At 47.8% G+C, this 20,776-nt stretch overlaps 1 protein-coding gene across 1 annotated transcript in view; it reads right to left on the minus strand.

Annotated features, from left to right (window-relative positions):
- LOC137531599 (galectin-1-like) overlaps positions 1-20,776 on the minus strand; it is a 90,897-nt gene that overhangs the window by 31,923 nt on the left and 38,198 nt on the right. Inside the window, exon 3 of the mRNA XM_068251541.1 lies at positions 20,002-20,173. Coding sequence (XP_068107642.1) covers positions 20,002-20,173 — 172 coding nt within the window. The remainder of the gene's footprint in view (positions 1-20,001; positions 20,174-20,776) is intronic.

Genomic DNA, 20,776 nt, shown 5'->3' on the forward strand with positions numbered 1-20,776 from the left:
AAACAATTTAAAAATACAACCATCTAAACTTTCAAACAATTTAAAAATACAACCATTTATCATTTTCAAAAAATGTAAAAAAAAAGGGCAAAAAAACTTGCCCTCCGTAAAACATTCTTGGCAAATGCTTTCGACTTGGTTTGTCTTCCGCTGGCTCAAGGGTCCATCTGACCACAGATGCCTGGTCGGCAAAGCACGGTCAGGGCAGCTACAGCATGGGTCTCAGCAGGCTCCCACTTCGGGCCGGAATCCAACCTTCATTCCCCGCGGTGACAATGGCAGACTTGCCCTCCATAACGGATTCCCGTTAAAGGATTTAAAGTTAGTTCATTTCAATTAGGGCCGCAAAAGGTCCTCCTGAGTCCTGTATTGTTATTTTTGGTCACTACCTCGGGGCGGGCGTGCATGCCTGCCTGCTTCCCTCCTTGCCTGGATGTGTGGTGGTAGACGTTGATCAGGCTCCAACTCCGGAACGCAATACAAGAGGGAGCTCGTCCTCAGAATCAGCTGGGGGCAGTGTCCGGCGCCATGTATCGCCAGCTATGGCCAGACAGCCAACATGCCCTTCAACGTCAGCTGCTGATGCCACCGTAGCGCCATCAGCCCAGGGGGGCTCAGCGGTTTGGAAATTTTTTCACGTGTGTGTCTCAGATCGGAGCAAAGCCATCTGTTGTCTCTGCCAGCAAAAATTGAGCCGTGGAAAGGCCAACTGTCACGTAGGGACAAGTGCTTTACGAAGGCACCTGGAGAGAAGGCACAAACAGCTATGGCAAGAACACCTGAGGAAAAGAAGCACCCCTCAAAAGACATGCAGGGGAGAACAACCGTGGCAGCCGTCACAGGGGGCTTCTGCTGCTCCACGTTCCCATGGTATTGTTCGTGGCTGGGGGGAGGAAGAATGGATACACTTTTAAACAATTTAAAAATACAACCATCTAAACTTTCAAACAATTTAAAAATACAACCATCTAAACTTTCAAACAATTTAAAAATACAACCATCTAAACTTTCAAACAATTTAAAAATACAACCATCTATCATTTTCAAAAAAATTTAAAAAAAGGGCAAAAAAACGTGCCCTCCGTAAAACATTCTTGGCAAATGCTTTCGACTTGGTTTGTCTTCCGCTGGCTCAAGGGTCTATCTGACCACAGATGCCTGGTCTGCAAAGCACGGTCAGGGCAGCTACAGCATGGGTCTCAGCAGGCTCCCACTTCGGGCCGCAATCCAACCTTCATTCCCCGCGGTGACAATGGCAGACTTGCCCTCCATAACGGATTCCCGTTAAAGGATTTAAAGTTAATTCATTTCAAATACACAGCAGGGCCTCGAAAGTCCGCCTCCTGTATTGTTATTTTTGGTCACTACCTCGGGGCGGGCGTGCATGCCTACCTGCTGCCCTCCTTGGATGTGTAGTGGTAGCCGTTTCTCAGGCTCCACACCGGATTCCATCCCTCATTCCCCGGCCATTACCCGGGGTCACAAATGACAGACTTGCCCGCCTCCATATGATTCTCGTGAAAGGAATGTGGTGTCATCTTTGCCCGCCATAACTGGTTCTCGTTAAAGGATTTAAAGTACATTAATTTCAAATACACAGCAGGGCCTCGAAAGTCCTCCTCCTGTATTGTTATTTTTGGTCACTACCTCGGGGCGGGCGGGCGTGCATGCCTGCCCGCTGCCCTCCTTGGATGTGTAGTGGTAGCCATTGCTCAGGCTCCACACCGGATTCAAACCTCTCATTCCCCGGCCATTACCCGGGGTCACAATGGCAGACTTGCCCGCCTCCACAGGATTCTCATTGTAGCGGTACTGAACAAGTACACAGCAAGTAGAAAATGTAAATTAAAAACAAAACGTAAGCTTTTTAACAATGCCATGGAAAGTTGAGAAGGAAGTCACACATTACCTGACATCACTGAGTGAGGAAGAGCAATCACGCCATGTTGCGCAGTAGTCCAGCATGGCCGTCACTACACAAACAGCTGTTTGCGGTGCGTTACACAGTGAGTTTGGTGTGTCAGTGTGAAGCAGTACTCTAATTACACTCCCTGTTTGATGTATACACATGCAAGATGTTTGAAAGCACGTTAGGCCTGCAATTTAGCATTCAATGTGATTTCTGCCCTTAAAACGCTGCTTTGCGTCACATCCAGATTTTTCACCGGGACTTTTGGCATGTATCCCACTCCGCCATGCCCCCCTCCAGGTGTTAGACCCCTTGAAACATCTTTTCCATCACTTTTGTGGCCAGCATAATTTTTTCTATTTTTCAAAGTTCGCCTCCCCATTGAAGTCTATTGCGGTTCGCGAATTTTTCCGCGAACCCGAACCTTCCGCGGAAGTTCGCGAACCCGGTTCGCGAACCGAAAATCGGAGGTTCGCGACATCTCTACCCCTCAGGAATGAAATTTATGGATATAGAGGCCCATGTAAAAAAATAGAGGGGCTCTAGCCTGGTCAGAGACATCTCCCAAGCGGAAGGACGATGGATTTACAACCTAAAAACTATGACACCTGGGGGAATGAATGTGGAATTTGATCTAAATTGCTATATAACCAATGACCTGTAAGAATAGTGAGTAGGTAGCAGGGAGCGCAAAAGAGGGGGACCACACTGAATTAGGATAAGGGTTAACACCAGGGATAGGCTATGGACACGTTAAGAATGTAAATGTGCCGAGAATCCTGTGACCTTAAACACATATAAGGAGGGGATGAAACACCCCAGTAGTAAGTAGGACACATAGGGGATGAGAGAGTCCCAATGGGACAGGGTAATGTTACATAATGGGGTTGCAGGCTTCCCCCCCGTGGGTGGCCATATATATGGTACACATGTTAACGAGGGCGTGTGGGCACTTGTGAATTATGTATTAATAAAGTAATGAACATGGAAAGAATTGGACATATGAAATGTGGCCAAAGAAATATGTAATGAGGTGTAAGGACATAGGGGGGAGGTATAAATCACATGCAATTTTGAAGTTGAGATTTTTAATTTTATTGGAGTCAAAATTATATGTATAGAATCAACAGCCAGGAGACACCTCCACAGGCAGAGATTTTTATGCAATGGGGGCTGTTTTGGTCATTGGCTAGTCCATACAACAGACACAAGTTGAAATTTTAGTTATATTGATAAACAGGGATGTAAGTGGTAACATATATTTTAATATTCATTTAATGTGTATAAATGTTGTGATTATGAATAGAATCAGTACCATAAAAGCCCAGTAGATGGCGCCTGCAGTAGGGCTATGGGAAGCTAAACACCAAAAGGTTCACTGCATGCAGTGAAGGCGGGTTCCATGATTTAAGAACCGCCTTCCAAAAAGTGGTTTAGGCATGCGTCAAGATGGCCGCGTTGGCATGCGTTCCAGCGCATGCTAATTGATCCACATGACGCCATTCATGCGACCTTTTGGTCGCGTCATACTGAGTGTACGGAGATATAAAGGACGTTGGACGCTCCAGTGACGTCAGCCTCTGATGAGTCCAGATGAACGAAACGCGTAAGGCGGAATCTGGAGCGCCTGACGTCACTGAGAGTACAGCGAGGAGCGTTGGTTCGGCCGGAATTGTTGATCGAGCGGAAGCGCCAGAGTGGAGAGGGGACGCCGAAACCACAGTGGAGGTGACACCGCTAGGCCGGTATTGAGCCTGATATGCTCTTAAATCAATTAACTAAGTGAGTGCAATTCTACGCAGGGCAGTGGCAATCATTTTTATGGTTTTACGCTATGTACTGTTTTATTGTGATTATGAAGTGATACTTGGATTAAAGCCGATGGATGTTTACTGCTACTAAAGACGTTGAGTGATTTATGCGATAGACCCATCTGTACTTGAGGTGGATTACGTCTGGTGAGCCTGCAATTCTTAAGGGGATCGAGTGGTTATTGCACCAGGAGTGGAGCACTGGTTTTGCACTTGGGTGTTTGTGAACATAAATTTTGCAAATCTAGCAGTAATGCGCTATGTTCAGATCTCTCTGATTTTGCAGGTTGTTATTTCATAAGAAGAGGAGCGCTGTCATATTATAGACTTTAAGATACAGTGTGGACTGACGATAGCGAATACTCTGGACTGGGTTTGATTTATAAATTGTGGAGGTCAATTGGTTTACTGGTGGGCGCATTCTGTATTACTATAATACATGAATTTGTCTTCATTAAGGTAAGCCACCTCACTTTTTTCATTTTATGTTTTTAATGCATTTTATCTTCTCTGGGCGCCTCTTTCCCCTTTATCCACGACATAGCCGTGATCACGAGCCCTTTTTCCCGAATCCGACATCGTGATTGAAATCCGTGATCGGACCACGATTATGGGTTTCAGTCACGGATTTGGCCCTGGACACGGAAATCCAGCTAGTGATCACGGCCGAGATCACGGTCGGAAATCCATGATTGGGAAAATGACATCACTGGGGCAATCAGAGGCCCCCAGTGTAGGCCCTAGCAACCAATCATAGGCCTCGATTCCTCAAGACTTATCGAATCAATTACCGACAGCTCGGTAAAATACCGAACTCGATAAGTTGATTTTAGGATTCATCAGAGTTATCTACAGATGTTAGCGAGCATTCGGTAATCATTCGGTAATTATGCAGGAAAACGAAGGAAAGTGCAATTCATGATAATGAAAGTGGGCATGGTTTAGCGTTAATTTAGGATTAGTTATCTCCTTCACTGCTCTGTCGTTATTCCTGTCAGATCATTGCTGACAGAGAAGATGGAGCCATTTGAAGTGGTTAGGTATCAGCTGAGAGTGATTCAAAGGCGCAGAAGAGCAAGAATAAGGTCTAGAACCGGGTCTACTTGAAAAGTGCGCCTGGAAAAACAGGCGCCTGGTAGAGCCCATGTACTGTATGCCAAATTCGGCTACAAAAAAGGCGCCTGGTGTAGCCCATATACCAACTTCAGATACAAAGGGCGCCTGGTGTAGCCCATATATTTCAAATTCGGCTACAAAGGGCGCCCGGTGTAGCCCATATATGTCAAATTCGGCTACAAAGGGCGTGTGGTGTAGCCCATATATGCCAAATTCGGCTACAAAGGGTGCCTGGTGTAGCCCATATATGCCAAATACGGCTACAAAGGGCGCCTGGTGTGGCCCGTATATGTAAAATTCGGTATATAGTTGTAGTTTATAAAAAGGATGCTGTTATAGACAAAATTTGTTGGGCTATAAAAGGGCTCTAGATATAGCTGAGAAAAGTGATATTATGACCTAACTTCTCCCTACTCTCACACAGAACCCTTCCCTGATGGTGCTTAACCCTAACCCCCCTGGTGATTCGTAACCCTAACCCCTCCCTGGTGGTACCTAACCCCTCCCTGGTGGTGCCTAACCCTAAGACAGCCCCTGGTGATTACTATGACCTAACTTCTCCCTACTCCCACACAGAACCCTCCCCTAACCCCCCTGTTGGCGCCTAACCCTAAGACCCCCCTTGTGGTGCCTAACCCTAAGACTCCCCCAGGTGGTACCTAACCCTAAGACCCCTCCAGGTGGTGCCTAACCCTAAGACCCCCCAGGTGGTGCCTAACCCTAAGACTCCCCTGGTGGTGCCTAACCTTAAGACCCCCCAGGTGGTGCCTAACCCTAAGACTCCCCAGGTGGTGCCTAACCCTAAGACCCCCCAGATGGTGCCTAACTCTAAGACCCCCCCAGATGGTGCCTAACCCTAAGACTCCCCTAGTGGTGCCTAACCCTAAGACCCCCCCAGGTGGTGCCTAACCCTAAGACCCCCCCAGGTGGTGCCTAACCCTAAGACTCCCCTGGTGGTGCCTAACCCTAAGACTCCCCTGGTGGTGCCTAGCCCTAAGACCCCCCAGAATCAAAAACCTTGTAGTCGAAAATCTTATAGCTGAATAAAAAATATAGGCTACAAAGGGGTGCCCTTTTGTAGCAGAATCAAAAACCTCCTAGCCGAATAAAAAATACTAGCCAACCCGCGTCGTAGCATACGCCGCATCTATCTATCTAATAGAGTACGTGCCTCAACCTTGAAGCAAGAAGAAGTAGGCTTTCCATGAGAAAATGTATGCGTGCTCAAACACCAAGTTTAACCCTAGCAAGTTTGGCTTTACAAATCCGGCCTAATTGGCTATTCATGAGGCAATGCTCATACAAATATGCATTTGCTTTCGCATGCCAAACTATGCAGGGTCAAAAAACCAATACTGCAAAGTGCTCTCTCGCTGCCTGGGAACCACAGCGGCACCCCGGAGTGGGAGGCTGGGTGGCGCAGCCGCCCCCCCCCAAGCGTGGCCAGCGCTGGGGAGAGCCGTCCGCACCCACCTCCTAATATTAAAAACAGCCACTTACCTTAAAGAGAACCAGAGATGAAGCACCCTCTTGTATTTTACCTTATAAATCAGTGGGAACATGACAGTAAACACCTAATCTGCCCTTTGTTTCATTGTTCTCTGTGTAATCTGACTGTTATCACCTCTGATAAGAATCCCCGACTGAGAAGTCAGGCTGCTCCGTCTAGCTTTGCTACAGAAAGATTATAGCTAAGTCTGTCTTCTGTGGTGTTATTTCAAGCCCAAGCCTGCCCCCTTGTGGCTTTGCTATAATGACTCAGCAATAATCATTCCCAGCAAAGCCAGATTTAATTGCTCAGTCTGGGATTCTTGTGACTGCTAATAACAGACACTTTTAGCAGTGAGGACGAAACAGAGAGCATGGTAAGTGTTTTCTCTAATGTTCTTACTGATATACATGGTAAAATACATGAGGGGGCTTCGTCTCTGGTTCCCTTTAACGTCTATTGGGTTCTGCTACATGCGCATTAATTTTCTCATGGAAAGCATTTTGTGCAGTGGTGCTCAGCAGAGCTCGAATATTCGAGTAGCTCGAATATTCGAGCTCTTTTTCAGCTATTCAAGCTCGGTATTCGAGCTCCGAATAGCTGCAGCTATTCGAATGGGCTATTCGAGTAAACGCGAATAGCCCATTCACTATTCGAGCTATTCGAGCAAACGGCGCTATTCGAGCTCGGGTACCGAGCTCGAATAGCGTCATAGCCCAGATTGATGTCCTTAGAGCCAATCAGAGGGCTCCCAGGCCCTCTGACGGCAGCCAATCACAGAGGGGGACCCTGGCCAGCCCCTACCCTATAAATAGCGGCCGCCATGTTAGGTTTCTCCGTCCTTGCCTGAGACTTGCATAGAGAGAGAGTTGCTCCTTTGTGCTTTGGCTTAGCAAGAGCTCTATTGTGGTCATTTACCTAGCGTTTTTGCTCACATACACCTCCTATACACACCTATATTGTTGTTAGTTAGATAGACATTGTATTTTAGTTAGTAGCTTTTGTGTTACATAGACAGAGACAGCTGCTGCAGGCAAGCTTACAGCTTTAGGCCTCAGGGCCTGCCTGTGTGGGCAGCTGTTCTCTCCTGTCCTCTGTTAGTATATTTCTCTCATCTATACCAGTATTTCTGCTGTCCTTTACTACTGATTGATTCTGTATTTAGTATTGTAGTTATACTGTACTAGGACACTCACTGTCACTGTTCATAGGCTAAGGCTAAGGCTACTAGCTCCTGCGTGTGTGCACTCACTGTCTTGTACACACACACTCTATTTCCTTCTGATTACTGATTGATTATTGTAATTAGTTGTACTTACTGTTACTACTTACTCTTACTGTACTAGGAGTCTAGGACACTCAGTCACTGTTCATAGGCTACTAGCTCCTGCGTGTGTGCACTCACTCACTGTCTGTGTACTGTAGTGTACACACACACTCTATTTCCTGATTACTGATTGATTATTGTAATTAGTTGTACTTACTGTTACTACTTACTCTTACTGTACTAGGAGTCTAGGACACTCAGTCACTGTTCATAGGCTACTAGCTCCTGCGTGTGTGCACTCACTCACTGTCTGTGTACTGTAGTGTACACACACACTCTATTTCCTGATTACTGATTGATTATTGTAATTAGTTGTACTTACTGTTACTACTTACTCTTACTGTACTAGGAGTCTAGGACACTCAGTCACTGTTCATAGGCTACTAGCTCCTGCGTGTGTGCACTCACTCACTGTCTGTGTACTGTAGTGTACACACACACTCTATTTCCTTCTGATTACTGATTGATTATTGTAATTAGTTGTACTTACTGTTACTACTTACTCTTACTGTACTATAGGAGTCTAGGACACTCAGTCACTGTTCATAGGCTACTAGCTCCTGCGTGTGTGCACTCACTCACTGTCTGTGTACTGTAGTGTACACACACACTCTATTTCCTTCTGATTACTGATTGATTATTGTAATTAGTTGTACTTACTGTTACTACTTACTCTTACTGTACTATAGGAGTCTAGGACACTCAGTCACTGTTCATAGGCTACTAGCTCCTGCGTGTGTGCACTCACTGTCTGTGTACTGTACACACACACTCTATTTCCTTCTGATTACTGATTGATTATTGTAATTAGTTGTACTTACTGTTACTACTTACTCTTACTGTACTATAGGAGTCTAGGACACTCAGTCACTGTTCATAGGCTACTAGCTCCTGCGTGTGTGCACTCACTGTCTGTGTACTGTACACACACACACTCTATTTCCTTCTGATTACTGATTGATTATTGTAATTAGTTGTACTTACTGTTACTACTTACTCTTACTGTACTATAGGAGTCTAGGACACTCAGTCACTGTTCATAGGCTACTAGCTCCTGCGTGTGTGCACTCACTGTCTGTGTACTGTACACACACACTCTATTTCCTTCTGATTACTGATTGATTATTGTAATTAGTTGTACTTACTGTTACTACTTACTGTTACTGTACTATAGGAGTCTAGGACACTCAGTCACTGTTCATAGGCTACTAGCTCCTGCGTGTGTGCACTCACTGTCTGTGTACAACACACTCTATTTCCTTCTGAAGTTCTGATTACTGATTGATTATTGTAATTAGTTGTACTTACTGTTACTACTTACTCTTACTGTACTAGGACACTCAGTCACTGTTCATAGGCTAGCTCCTGCGTGTGTGTGTGCACTCACTGTCTGTGTAGTGTGTACACACTACACACACTCTATTTCCTTCTGATTACTGATTAATTATTTTAATTTCTAGTTGTACTTCCTGACTCTTACTACTTACTTACTGTAGTAGGGACACTCACTCAGTCACTGTTCATAGGCTAGCTCCTGCGCGTGTTTGCGCGTGCGTGCACTCACTGTCTGTAGTGTACACACACTAAATTTACTTGTGATTACTACTGATTATTGTAACTGCTAGTTGTACTTCCTGACTGTTACTACTTACTTACTGTATTAGGGACACTCACTCAGTCACTGTCTGCTGTGTCCTCCGCTGTGTCTGCTGATTCCCGTGCCAGAAAAAGGCCACGCCAGAGCCTTTTGAGCGAGTCCTTCCAGGGGGTGGTTAGGGCTCTGCCTCCCAGCAGCCGTCGCGTGCGGCAGCTGAACGGCTTGCTGGCACGGGCCATGTGCTCCCAACTCCTGCCGTACACGCTCGTGCAGGAGGGGAGCGACATTTGTGCGCTGCTTGCTTGCGCAGCCCCAGACTGGCAGCTCCCCAGCAGACACTTCTTCGCCCGCAAGGCCATTCCTGCACTGCACCGCTTTGTGATGGCCAATGTGGAGCGAGGGCTGGAGCACGCGGTTGGTGAAAGGGTCCACGTCACCATGGACTCCTGGAGCAGCCGCTTCGGGACAGGCCGCTACCTGTCCTTCACTGTCCACTGGGTCAGCTTGGTGGAAGGGGGTGAGGATGGGAGAGCAGCAGCGGGCACAGCAGCAGCAGCAGCAACACAGTGGGTGGTGCCACCCCGCAGGGTCAGGGGAACTGCAGCAGGTTCCTCCGATCCTCTGCCATCCTCCGGCACACCTGGCCAAACCCCCCGCCTCAGCAGCAGCGTGAAGGCCCGCCACTGCCAAGTGCTGCTGCACTTGGTCAGCCTTGGGAAGACCAAGCTGACGGCAACCCATGTGTTGGCCAAACTCCAGGAGCAGGAGAGGATTTGGCTGACCCCCAGAGGCCTCAGAGTCGGAGAGGTGGTGGCCGACAATGGGGCCAATCTGGATGCCGCAATAGACAGGGGAAACCTGACCCACATCCCCTGTCTTGCCCACGTGCTGAACCTGGTGGTGCAGAAGTTCTTGCGCACCTACCAGGGGATGGGCGAACTGCTGGAAACGGCAAGGAACGTTGTGCGTCACTTCCGGCGCTCGGCTGCAGCCTGTGCGAGCCTGGAAGACGTGCAAAAGGAGCTGGATCTGCCACGCCATCGGCTGATCCTTGACGTTCCGACTCGCTGGAACTCCACCCTGGCGATGTTGGAGCGTCTGGTTGAACAGAAGCACGCTGTCAACCAGTACCTTGCCCTGGCCACTGTTTCCGCCGCTCAGAGAAGGGACAAGACCAGCAACATCCCGTCCATCGTCCCCGATGATGACTGGAGGCACATGCAGCAGGTGTGCTTAGTGCTGGCTCCCTTTCTGCAGGCCACTAACATGGTGAGCAGGGACCATGCTATGGTCTGCGAGTGGGTGCCCCTGGTTTGTCTGCTGAACAGGGCCCTCGATGCTTTGCTGGAACAGGGAGCGGCAGCCTTGGACCAGCAGGAGCGGCAAGCAGCTGCACAGTCCACCTCTGAGGGGGAGGAGGAGGAGGACTTGGTGGAGGTCCCTGACCTTGCTGCTTATGAGGGGGAGCAGCACAGTGCAGCTGAGTTGGTGCGGGGGTGGAGAGAGGATGAGGCTGACGAGGCAGAGGAGGAGGATGAGGACAGCAGCACTGCCGTCGATGTGCCAGCAGACGTGGCCCGCCTCTTCCCAATGGCAGCGCACATGCTGACGTGCCTGCGCAGGGACCCCAGGGTGATCCAGATGAAGCAGAGGGAGGACATCTGGATCAGCATGATGTTGGACCCACGCCTCAAGGGGAAGTTGAGCCAGTTCCTGCCGCCTGCAGGAGGAGACCCAGCGCAACAAATAAGGAGCTTGCAGCAGGCCCTTGTTGAGCGCTTGGAGGAAGCCTTCCCCCAGCCTTCCACCCCCACTGTCCAGCAGCCAGCACAGAGGCAGCAGCAGGTGCCTGCATCCAGCAGCAGCAAGCGCCCCACAGACCTGCTGTCTCTCAGCCACGAGCTCTACAGGACTGTAGAGGCTCCGGCAGCAGTGACTAGAGAGGAGGTGCATGCAGCAGCATCCTCCTCCGGTCACAGCCAGCGCCTGACCCGCATGGTGGCTGACTACATGGGGTCCTACAGCGGGCTTGACAGCGATGCCCCTGTTGATCCCATGGAGTATTGGGTCAAGCGCCTGGAGATCTGGAGCGAGCTGGCGCAGTACGCCCTGGAAGTGCTGTCCTGCCCCCCTTCCAGCGTGCTGTCCGAGCGCTGCTTCAGTGCAGCTGGTGGTGTGGTCACCGAGAAACGCTCACGTCTGTCTCACAAGTCTGTGGACAGACTGACGTTTCTCAAGATGAACCAGGAGTGGGTGGAAGGCGAGTTCCTGGCCCCTGTTGTCGGCGAGAGGGGGACATGAACTGGCTAAGAACCATCGTTAATGTGCCTTACCACCCTTTACCACCTCCTGGCTCCTGCTTACTAAGCCAGCCTGGTTCACTTTGACTATTACGTCGCCTGCAGCCACACATTTTACACCTACAGTGGGCTGCTGTGTACTGCCCTTCTGCTGTCTGTCTGTGTTTCCCACTGCCAGGGTACACAGATTTACCTTCTGCTGCCACTCTGCCACCAGCTATTACGTCAAACAATAGCTATATATCTGTGTAATTTGTTTTACAAACAAAACCAAAAAACCATTAAAAAAAAAAAAAGGTTTAATTTTTCTGAGGTGCCCGGGTTGAAAACTGTGTTGTCCCAGTTGTGTATTGGACACGATGTGGGCTGCACGACCGCTGTCTGGGACCTCCTGTTGTGTTCATTTACGGCCTGGTATCACCGCTAGGTACCAGGGCTATTATGTCACGCTGCCTGCCTGCTGCCACACTCACACTACTCCTCCATTCCTCCTGCTGCTGCTGTCTGTCTGTGTTTCCCACTGCCAGGGTACACAGAATTACCTTCTGCTGCCACACTGCCACCAGCTATTACGTCAAACAATAGCTGCTCACATTACTCCTCCATTCCTCCTGCTGCTGCTGCTGTCGGTCTGTGTTTCCCACTGCCAGGGTACACAGAATTACCTTCTGCTGCCACTCTGCCACCAGCTATTACGTCAAAAAATAGCTATATCTGTGTAATTGGTTGTAAAACCAAAACTACAAAACCATTACAAAAAAAAGGTTTAATTTTTCTGAGGTGCCCGGGTTGAAAACTGTGTTGTCCCAGTTGTGTATTGGACACAATGTGGGCTGCACGACCGCTGTCTGGGACCTCCTGTTGTGTTTATTTACGGCCTGGTATCACCGCTAGGTACCAGGGCTATTATGTCACGCTGCCTGCCTGCTGCCACACTCACACTACTCCTCCATTCCTCCTGCTTCTGCTGTCTGTCTGTGTTTCCCACTGCCAGGGTACACAGAATTACCTTCTGCTGCCAGTCTGCCACCAGCTATTACGTCAAACAATAGCTGCACACATAATTACTCCTCCATTCCTCCTGCTGCTGCTGCTGTCTGTCTGTGTTTCCCAACGCCAGGGTACACAGATTTACCTTCTGCTGCCACTCTGCCACCAGCTATTACGTCAAAAAATAGCTATATCTGTGTAATTGGTTGTAAAACCAAAACTACAAAACCATTACAAAAAAAAAGGTTTAATTTTTCTGAGGTGCCCGGGTTGAAAACTGTGTTGTCCCAGTTGTGTATTGGACACAATGTGGGCTGCACGACCGCTGTCTGGGACCTCCTGTTGTGTTTATTTACGGCCTGGTATCACCGCTAGGTACCAGGGCTATTATGTCACGCTGCCTACCTGCTGCCACACTCACACTACTCCTCCATTCCTCCTGCTGATGCTGCTGTCTGTCTGTGTTTCCCACTGCCAGGGTACACAGAATTACCTTCTGCTGCCAGTCTGCCACCAGCTATTACGTCAAACAATAGCTGCTCACATTACTCCTCCATTCCTCCTGCTGCTGCTGCTGTCGGTCTGTGTTTCCCACTGCCAGGGTACACAGAATTACATTCTGCTGCCACTCTGCCACCAGCTATTACGTCAAACAATAGCTATATATCTGTGTAATTTCTTTTACAAACAAAACCAAAAAACCATTAAAAAAAAAGGTTTAATTTTTCTGAGGTGCCCGGGTTGAAAACTGTGTTGTCCCAGTTGTGTATTGGACACGATGTGGGCTGCACGACCGCTGTCTGGGACCTCCTGCCTGCTGTGTTTATTTACAGCCCTGGTATCACCGCTAGGTACCAGGGCTATTATGTCACGCTGCCTGCCTCATTGACTGCCTGCTGCCACACACTCATCCTCCTCCTCCTGCTGCTGAATTTACCTCCTGCTGTCTGTGTGTTTCCACTGCCAGGGAGCACATACAATGGCGCTTCCAACATGCTTGCGCCACCAGCTATTTGTTACGCTCAAAAATAGCTGCATTTCTTTAAAAAAAACAATTGAAAAGAGAAATAAGTGAAGAAGAAGACGATATAGAAGAAGATGAAGAAGATGAAGAAGAAGAAGATAAAGAAGAAGAAGAAGAAGAAGAAGGAGAAGAAGAAGAAGATGAAGATGAAGAAGAAGAAGATGAAGAAGATGAAGAAGATGAAGAAGAAGATGAAGAAGATGAAGAAGATGAAGAAGAAGATGAAGAAGATGAAGAAGAAGATGAAGAAGATGAAGAAGAAGAAGATGAAGAAGAAGAAGATGAAGAAGGAGAAGAAGATGAAGAAGAAGAAGATGAAGAAGATGAAGAAGATGAAGAAGAAGATGAAGAAGATGAAGAAGAAGAAGATGAAGAAGAAGAAGATGATGATGAAGAAGATGAAGAAGATGAAGAAGAAGAAGACAATATAAAAGAAGAAGAAGAAGATATAGAAGAAGATATAGAAGAAGAAGATATAGAAGAAGAAGATATAGAAGAAGAAGAAGAAGATATAGAAGATAAAGAAGAAGAAGAAGAAGAAGAAGAAGAAGTATATACAGTACTGAACAAAATTCTGGACACAACTTCTCTTTTCACCTTTTTTTTTTTAAAGGAACATCCCCACATAATCACTTGCTGTTGTTACTTGGAAAAAAAGATGTTTCTTGCATCATTCACCCTCAAAACAAGTGTAGGAAGCTATTTAAGGCCAATTCGAATAGTCAGCTCGAATAATGAGCTCGAATACCGACTCGAATAGTGAGCTCGAAGTCCGAGGTCGAATCGAATAGTAAAATTTATTCGACTCGAATATTCGACTGACCTCGAATAATTTACTATTCGAATTCGACCAAACTCGAATTTTGAAAAGGGGTATTTGAGCACCACTTTTTGTGCAGTTTGTATCCTTTGGAGGCAGGTGGTGGATGGCTTGCTCCGGTGGTGTGAACCCTGGAGTGAGTGCACCTGTCCTCCCCCCCCCCTCTGGAGTGCTGTATGTGAGCCAGCCCTGAGCTCTAAAGCTCGGGGTAACCAATGCTTCTCTCCTTTCTCATGTGGTGCCCCCAAATTAATGCGCATGTAGCAGAACGCAATGGACGTGAAGGTAAGTGTCTGTTTTTAATATTGGGAGGTGGGTGCAGACGGCTCTCCCCGGCGGTGGCCACACTTGGGGGGGGGGTCGTCCACGCCACCCAGCCTCCCCGCTGTGGTTTCCAGGCAGTGAGACAGCCTGGGACCTTGCGGTCCCCCCCAGTTGTATAAAAAGGGGGCATTGGGAATCCTCCCCGTGGCGCTCCTGGAGGCCTGGAGCACACCAAAAACTGCTAGCAGATCCGCAAAATGCTAGCAGATTTTGAAACGCTTTTTCTTATTTTTCTGTAGCATTTCACCTAGCATTTTGCGGTTTTGTAAAGCGTTTTTGGTGTAGTAAATTTCATATATTGTTACAGTAAAGCTGTTACTGAACAGCTTCTGTAACAAAAACACCTGCAAAACCGCTCTGAACTGCCCTTTTTCAGAGCGGTTTGCGTTTTTCCTATAGTTTACATTGGAGGCAGAAACGCCTCCGCAATCCAAAAAATGCCTCACCTCGGGAGTATGCGTTTCAGCAAAACGCCTCCCGCTCTGGTGTGCACCAGCCCATTGAAATACATTACCAAAGCGTATCCGCAGCCGCAAGTGGATCGCAAAACGCTGCCGAACCGCTCTGGTGTGCACTAAGCCGGATAGTGCTAATGTAGCATGTAGCAGGGTGACTGCTTTGTGGTATTGGTTTGTGTATGCATTTGCATGAGCATTGCCTCATGAATAGCCAATTAGGCCAGATTTGCAATGTCAGACTTGCTAGGGTAAGGCCTCTTTTCCATGGACTGTGAATAGGCAGTGAAATGGCTCTCAAACTCTCACAACTGCTCACTGCTGCCTGGTAACTGCTCACTGCTGCCTGGTAACTGCTCGCTGCTGCCTGGTAACTGCTTGCTGCTGCCTGGTAACTGCTTGCTGCTGCCTGGTAACTGCTTGCTGCTGCCTGGTAACTGCTTGCTGCTGCCTGGTAACTGCTTGCTGCTGCCTGGTAACTGCTCACTGCTGCCTGGTAACTGCTTGCTGCTGCCTGGTAACTGCTTGCTGCTGCCTGGTAACTGCTTGCTGCTGCCTGGTAACGGCTTGCTGCTGCCTGGTAACTGCTTGCTGCTGCCTGGTATCTGCTCACTGATGCCTGGTAACTGCTTGTTGCTGCCTGGTAACTGCTTGTTGCTGCCTGGTATCTGCTCACTGCTGCCTGGTAACTGCTCGCTGCTGCCTGGTAACTGCTTGTTGCTGCCTGGTAACTGCTTGTTGCTGCCTGGTAACTGCTTGTTGCTGCCTGGTAACTGCTCACTGCTGACTGATAACTGCTCGCTGCTGCCTGGTAACTGCTTGTTGCTGCCTGGTAACTGCTTGTTGCTGCCTGGTATCTGCTCGCTGCTGCCTGGTATCTGCTTGCTGCTGCCTGGTAACTGCTTGTTGCTGCCTGGTAACTGCTCACTGCTGCCTGGTAACTGCTTGCTGAGCACACAGCTCAACAGTCCGTGGAAAAGAGGCCTTAAACTTGGTGTTTGAGCACGCATAAATTTTCTCATGCAAAGTACTTCTTCTTGTTTGAAGGTTGAGGCACTTAGTCTATTATATATATAGATGGGCTACAAAGGGGTGCCCTACTGTAGCCGAAAACCTTGTAGCCGAAAAAAATATGGGCTACAAAGGAGTGACCTTTTGTAGCCGAAAACCTTGTGGCCGAAAAAATATGGGCTACAAAGGAGTGCCCTTCTGTAGCCGAAAACCTTGTAGCCGAAAAAAATATGGGCTACAAAGGGATGCCCTACTGTAGCCGAAAACCTTGTAGCTGGAAAAAATTATGGGCTACAGAGGGATGCCCTACTGTAGCCAAAAACCTTGTAGCCAAAAAAATATGGGCTACAAAGGGGCGCCCACTTGTAGCCTATATCAAAACTCGGGCGCCCTTCTCACCACCTTGTAGCCCATATTTCCAGAAATAACATTGATGTCTATGGAGGCGCCCTTTTCATACAGGCAGCTCAGGCGCCCTTTTCAACTGATCCCCTAGAACCATATCAATTTGCAAGAGAATGGATTTATTTGCTATACCAGGACATATGCATTTCTCTTGAATCATCTTGTAAGAGAACACAGGCAGTGCCAGGGTTAAAGGATACCACAACCGAAGGGTTGTGGTAAAAATTATTGCAGCACTGTGTTGGTAGTAAGCAGCACATACCTCCTGTCCCTCCAGCCCCCCTCCGTCTTGTGCCGTTTTTACTCTATGTTTGCCGATGTTGGGCGACTTGCTTGAACTTTGCCTCGGACATACTGCGCCCTGTGCGCGCAGTATGTCCTTCCCCCTTCACTTCTGGCCGGCGCATAATGCGAGGCTCAGAAGCACGCTGTCCCCTATGTGCTGCGTGTGCGCTCCATTACACTGAGTGTCACATGCTAATCATGTGACGCTCAGTGTAATAGAGCGCACACGCAGCACAAAGGGGACAGCGTGCTTCTGAGCCTCGCATTATGCGCAAAATTGCTGGCAAAATTGTGGAATTGTCCCAAACCACTTCCAGAATCCTGGTCCAGGTGTTAAAGAGGAACTCCAGTGAAAATAATGTAATAAAAAAGTGCTTCATTTTTACAATAATTATGTATAAATGATTTAGTCAGTGTTTGCTCATTGTAAAATCTTTCCTCTCCCCGATTTACATTCTGAAAATGTATTACATGGTGACATTTTTTTACTGTGGGCAGGTTATTTAGCTGCTGCTAGCTGTTTGGGCAGTTGGAGACAGCTGTAAACAGCTATTTCCTGTCTGTGAACCTTGTTACATTGTGGGAAACTGCCAAAAGTACCTCGATCCTCAGAGCTTCTTGTGGGAGGGGTTTCAGCACAAAATCAGTCATACAGCGCCCCCCTGATGGTCTGTTTGTGAAAAGCAATAGATTTCTCATGTAAAAGTGGGTATCAGCTACTGATTGGGATAAAGTTAAATTCTTGGTTGGAGTTTCTCTTTAAGCCCTATTCGGAATGTTGCTATGTGGTATTCAAAGGACTGCCTTTTTACCCACAATTCCACAGGAATCTTATGGCCTTGTGTTAAATTACCTCTGTAAAATGGAAATATCGACACGTTACCGAATGGTTACTGCCTTGTTTTTCGAATTCACACCGAATGCGGAAAAACCTTGATGAATACAACTAGAAATCGATAAACGTCGAATTCGGTAATTTAACGAACTGGAAAAAGCTATCGCAAAGACAATGATGAATCGAGGCCATAGTAGGGGAGGCTCTGCCTCCTGTATATAAAGCAGTGGCCATTACGGAGCTCCATCCTTGCTAGACTCTGAGAGAGCATCTCCAGGCCATATTGTACAAAAGCAAGAGCGTTTTTTTGTGTGTAAAACACAGCCTCATTTCATTTCTCTATTACTGTATTTGATGCTTGTATTTAGCTAACCAGCCAGTGATCAACTTAAGTTAGTTGTAGTCACTCAGTGTAGTCAGTGACATTGTACTGTGCCAGCGTGTAGTTACTTTGCTGTGCATTGTGCAGGCAGGCAGGTGTTCACTCATTTTACTGCTCTATTACTGTATTCAGTATTTGCGTCATCTGTGCATTTTTAGTTTTTTTTCTTTTCTGTCTGTCGCCACACACATATTATTGACAGTAAAAAGCAGCACACTTTGCACCCTCAATGTCTGGCAGAGAATGTCTGGCAGATGCCGCGGCAGGAGAGGGAGTGTCATCGCCGCCGCCATGTCTGGGACTTGTCCACCGCCAGGCAGAAGGCACTCAGCTGTAGGGGATGCAGCAGAGAGGCGTCCATCAGCAGCACAGCAGGCGCCGTTGGCACCCATTTTCAGCACCTTTGGTCAGCAGCAGCAGAAGCCAAGGCCCCCGCTTGCTGTGACATCCACCCCAGCAGCCCGTGGTCAACCCTCCCTGGACGAGAGCGTTCTGCCCCTCAGTCCGGTGTCTGGGAGCGTCTTGATGGCTGCCTTGGAGGAGATCATGAGGCCTCATGTGGAGGAGGTTGGGCTTTGGCCAGCACAAGCAGATTAATGCACTGTGATTTCTGCCCTTTGAGGATTAAAACCCGGGTCTGCGTCAACTAAGTAATTTTTGGTCGGACTTTTGGCATGGATCCACCTTCGGGATGCCCCTATCCAGGTGTTAGACCCTTTGAAACAAGTTTTCTATCACTTTTGTGGCCAGAAACAGTCTTTGCAGGTTTCTAAATTCACTTGCTCATTGAAGTCTATGGCAGTTCGCCCGGTTCGCACAGGGAAATTGATGTTTGCGACATCTCTAGCCCCATCTACCTCTCTCACAGCTAGACCTCCTATCTACTACTCTCTCACCAAGAGTCGCTATCTTCCCTACTCGCAGCCAGAGCCCCATCTACCACTCCCACAGCCAGAGCCCCCATCTACCACTCTCCCAGCCAGGGCCCCCATCTACCACTCTCCCAGCCAGAGTAAAAAGGGGTAAAGGGGTCAATGATGACACACCCATATAGGAATGGATATTTATTAGTAAAAAAACACAGGCAACACATTTCGTGGAACTCGCCCACTTCCTCAGGCCAAATAAAGTGCCACTAAATGCTGGTAGACTGATTCAAGGCGCCTTGAAACGCATTGCCTGTGCTTTTTTTTAACTAACAAATATCATTTATTTATATTTTAGTTGCTTTTAATGTATTTTATTCACCTTGGGCGCCTCTTTACCCCTCTTTACTGTGTCTCACCCCATCCGTGGGGTGCTCCTACACCTGACCACTGGTGGTCTCTGACTCTACCTAGTTTGCCAGTGTGTAAGAGTTCTTTCAAGAGAGCGACCTTAGCCAGGTCTCCTGGTACTCCGAGTGGAGTTGGGCTTGTGCATCTCCACCTGCCTGCAGTGGTCGGTTGCCCTTCTGCAACCCGCCTTTGTGAGTATTATTTCAACACCATTTAATTTATTCATCAATCTCTGTGACGTACTGCACCATCTGGGCTCCCATTGTCTCTGTGTTTCATTCCATAGGGTGCATATACTCACCCTCAACCTTCTCCCAGCCAGAGCTTTCATCTACCACTCTCCCAGCCAGAGCCCCAATCTATCACTCTCCCAGCCTGGGCTCCTATCTACCACTCTTACCACTCTCGCAGTGAGAGCACCCATGTACCACTCTCCCAGCCAGAGCCCCCATCAACCACCCTCACAGCCAGAGCCCCTTCATACTCCAATGTTGTGTAAATGAGGGTCCCTTCACCCTTGTCCTCTACATGTAACATGGAATAATAGTGAGTCTTCACTGATATTTTTTTTGTAATAAAACCTGGTTGTGTTATGAAAAGTTCTCACTCCCCTCATCATGTGTTTCTCCAGTGTGTAATCTTACCGTTGTCTCTGCCCCCTGCCAGAAGGGGAAGGAATCTTCCTTCACTTCTGCACCCCAAGAATTGGCCTGCCGTGAATTTAAGATTATTTTATTGATGTCTCCGTGGCTCTCAAATCGAGCACCAAAAAATAAGGCCAGGTTGGAAGCATCTTTTCCCATTGTTACGGCAAAACTGAAAATAAAGAATAAAAAATTAGTATACTGAGTCAGTTGTTATATCCCCACACCCTCCATTATGGGAAGCAGACACACAGCTATGCCTTTTTTTTAATTGTACATTAGATTTTACACTGGGCCATGGACAATTGGCGCGACATCACCCCAAACGCCAGTCCCCCGGTTTTCCCACCTCCATCACCCACATTCCTAAGTGCTTTATGATCTTCAGAATCTTAGACTTTTATACTAAACTAGGACATTAAACATAATACGTATACACTGACATGTAATAAGAAAAAACAAATTCTGGCATTCGTGTATAGTCAGGACTACCCTCTGACCACATTGTCATGGGCAGCTAGCGGGGCAGCCCACCCCTAGGCTCGATACTGGGAATATTCTATCACGTTGTTGTCCCTTAGTAAGCATTTCCTCCCTAGTTGGAAAGTTTAACAATATTGAAGCAGTCCCAAAAAAAGCTTCTGTATGGCCACAAACTTATTGTATAAATCACATTTACAGTTATAGCTTGCAACACAGATGTATAATGCAGGGTGGCCCAGCAGTGGGGAAGCTGTAGAAGCTACAGGGTCTCCTGGTGTCCATGAGGAGCACA

This window comes from Hyperolius riggenbachi, chromosome 9 (assembly GCF_040937935.1).
Source record: "Hyperolius riggenbachi isolate aHypRig1 chromosome 9, aHypRig1.pri, whole genome shotgun sequence".
In the NCBI taxonomy this organism is placed as follows: domain Eukaryota; kingdom Metazoa; phylum Chordata; class Amphibia; order Anura; family Hyperoliidae; genus Hyperolius; species Hyperolius riggenbachi.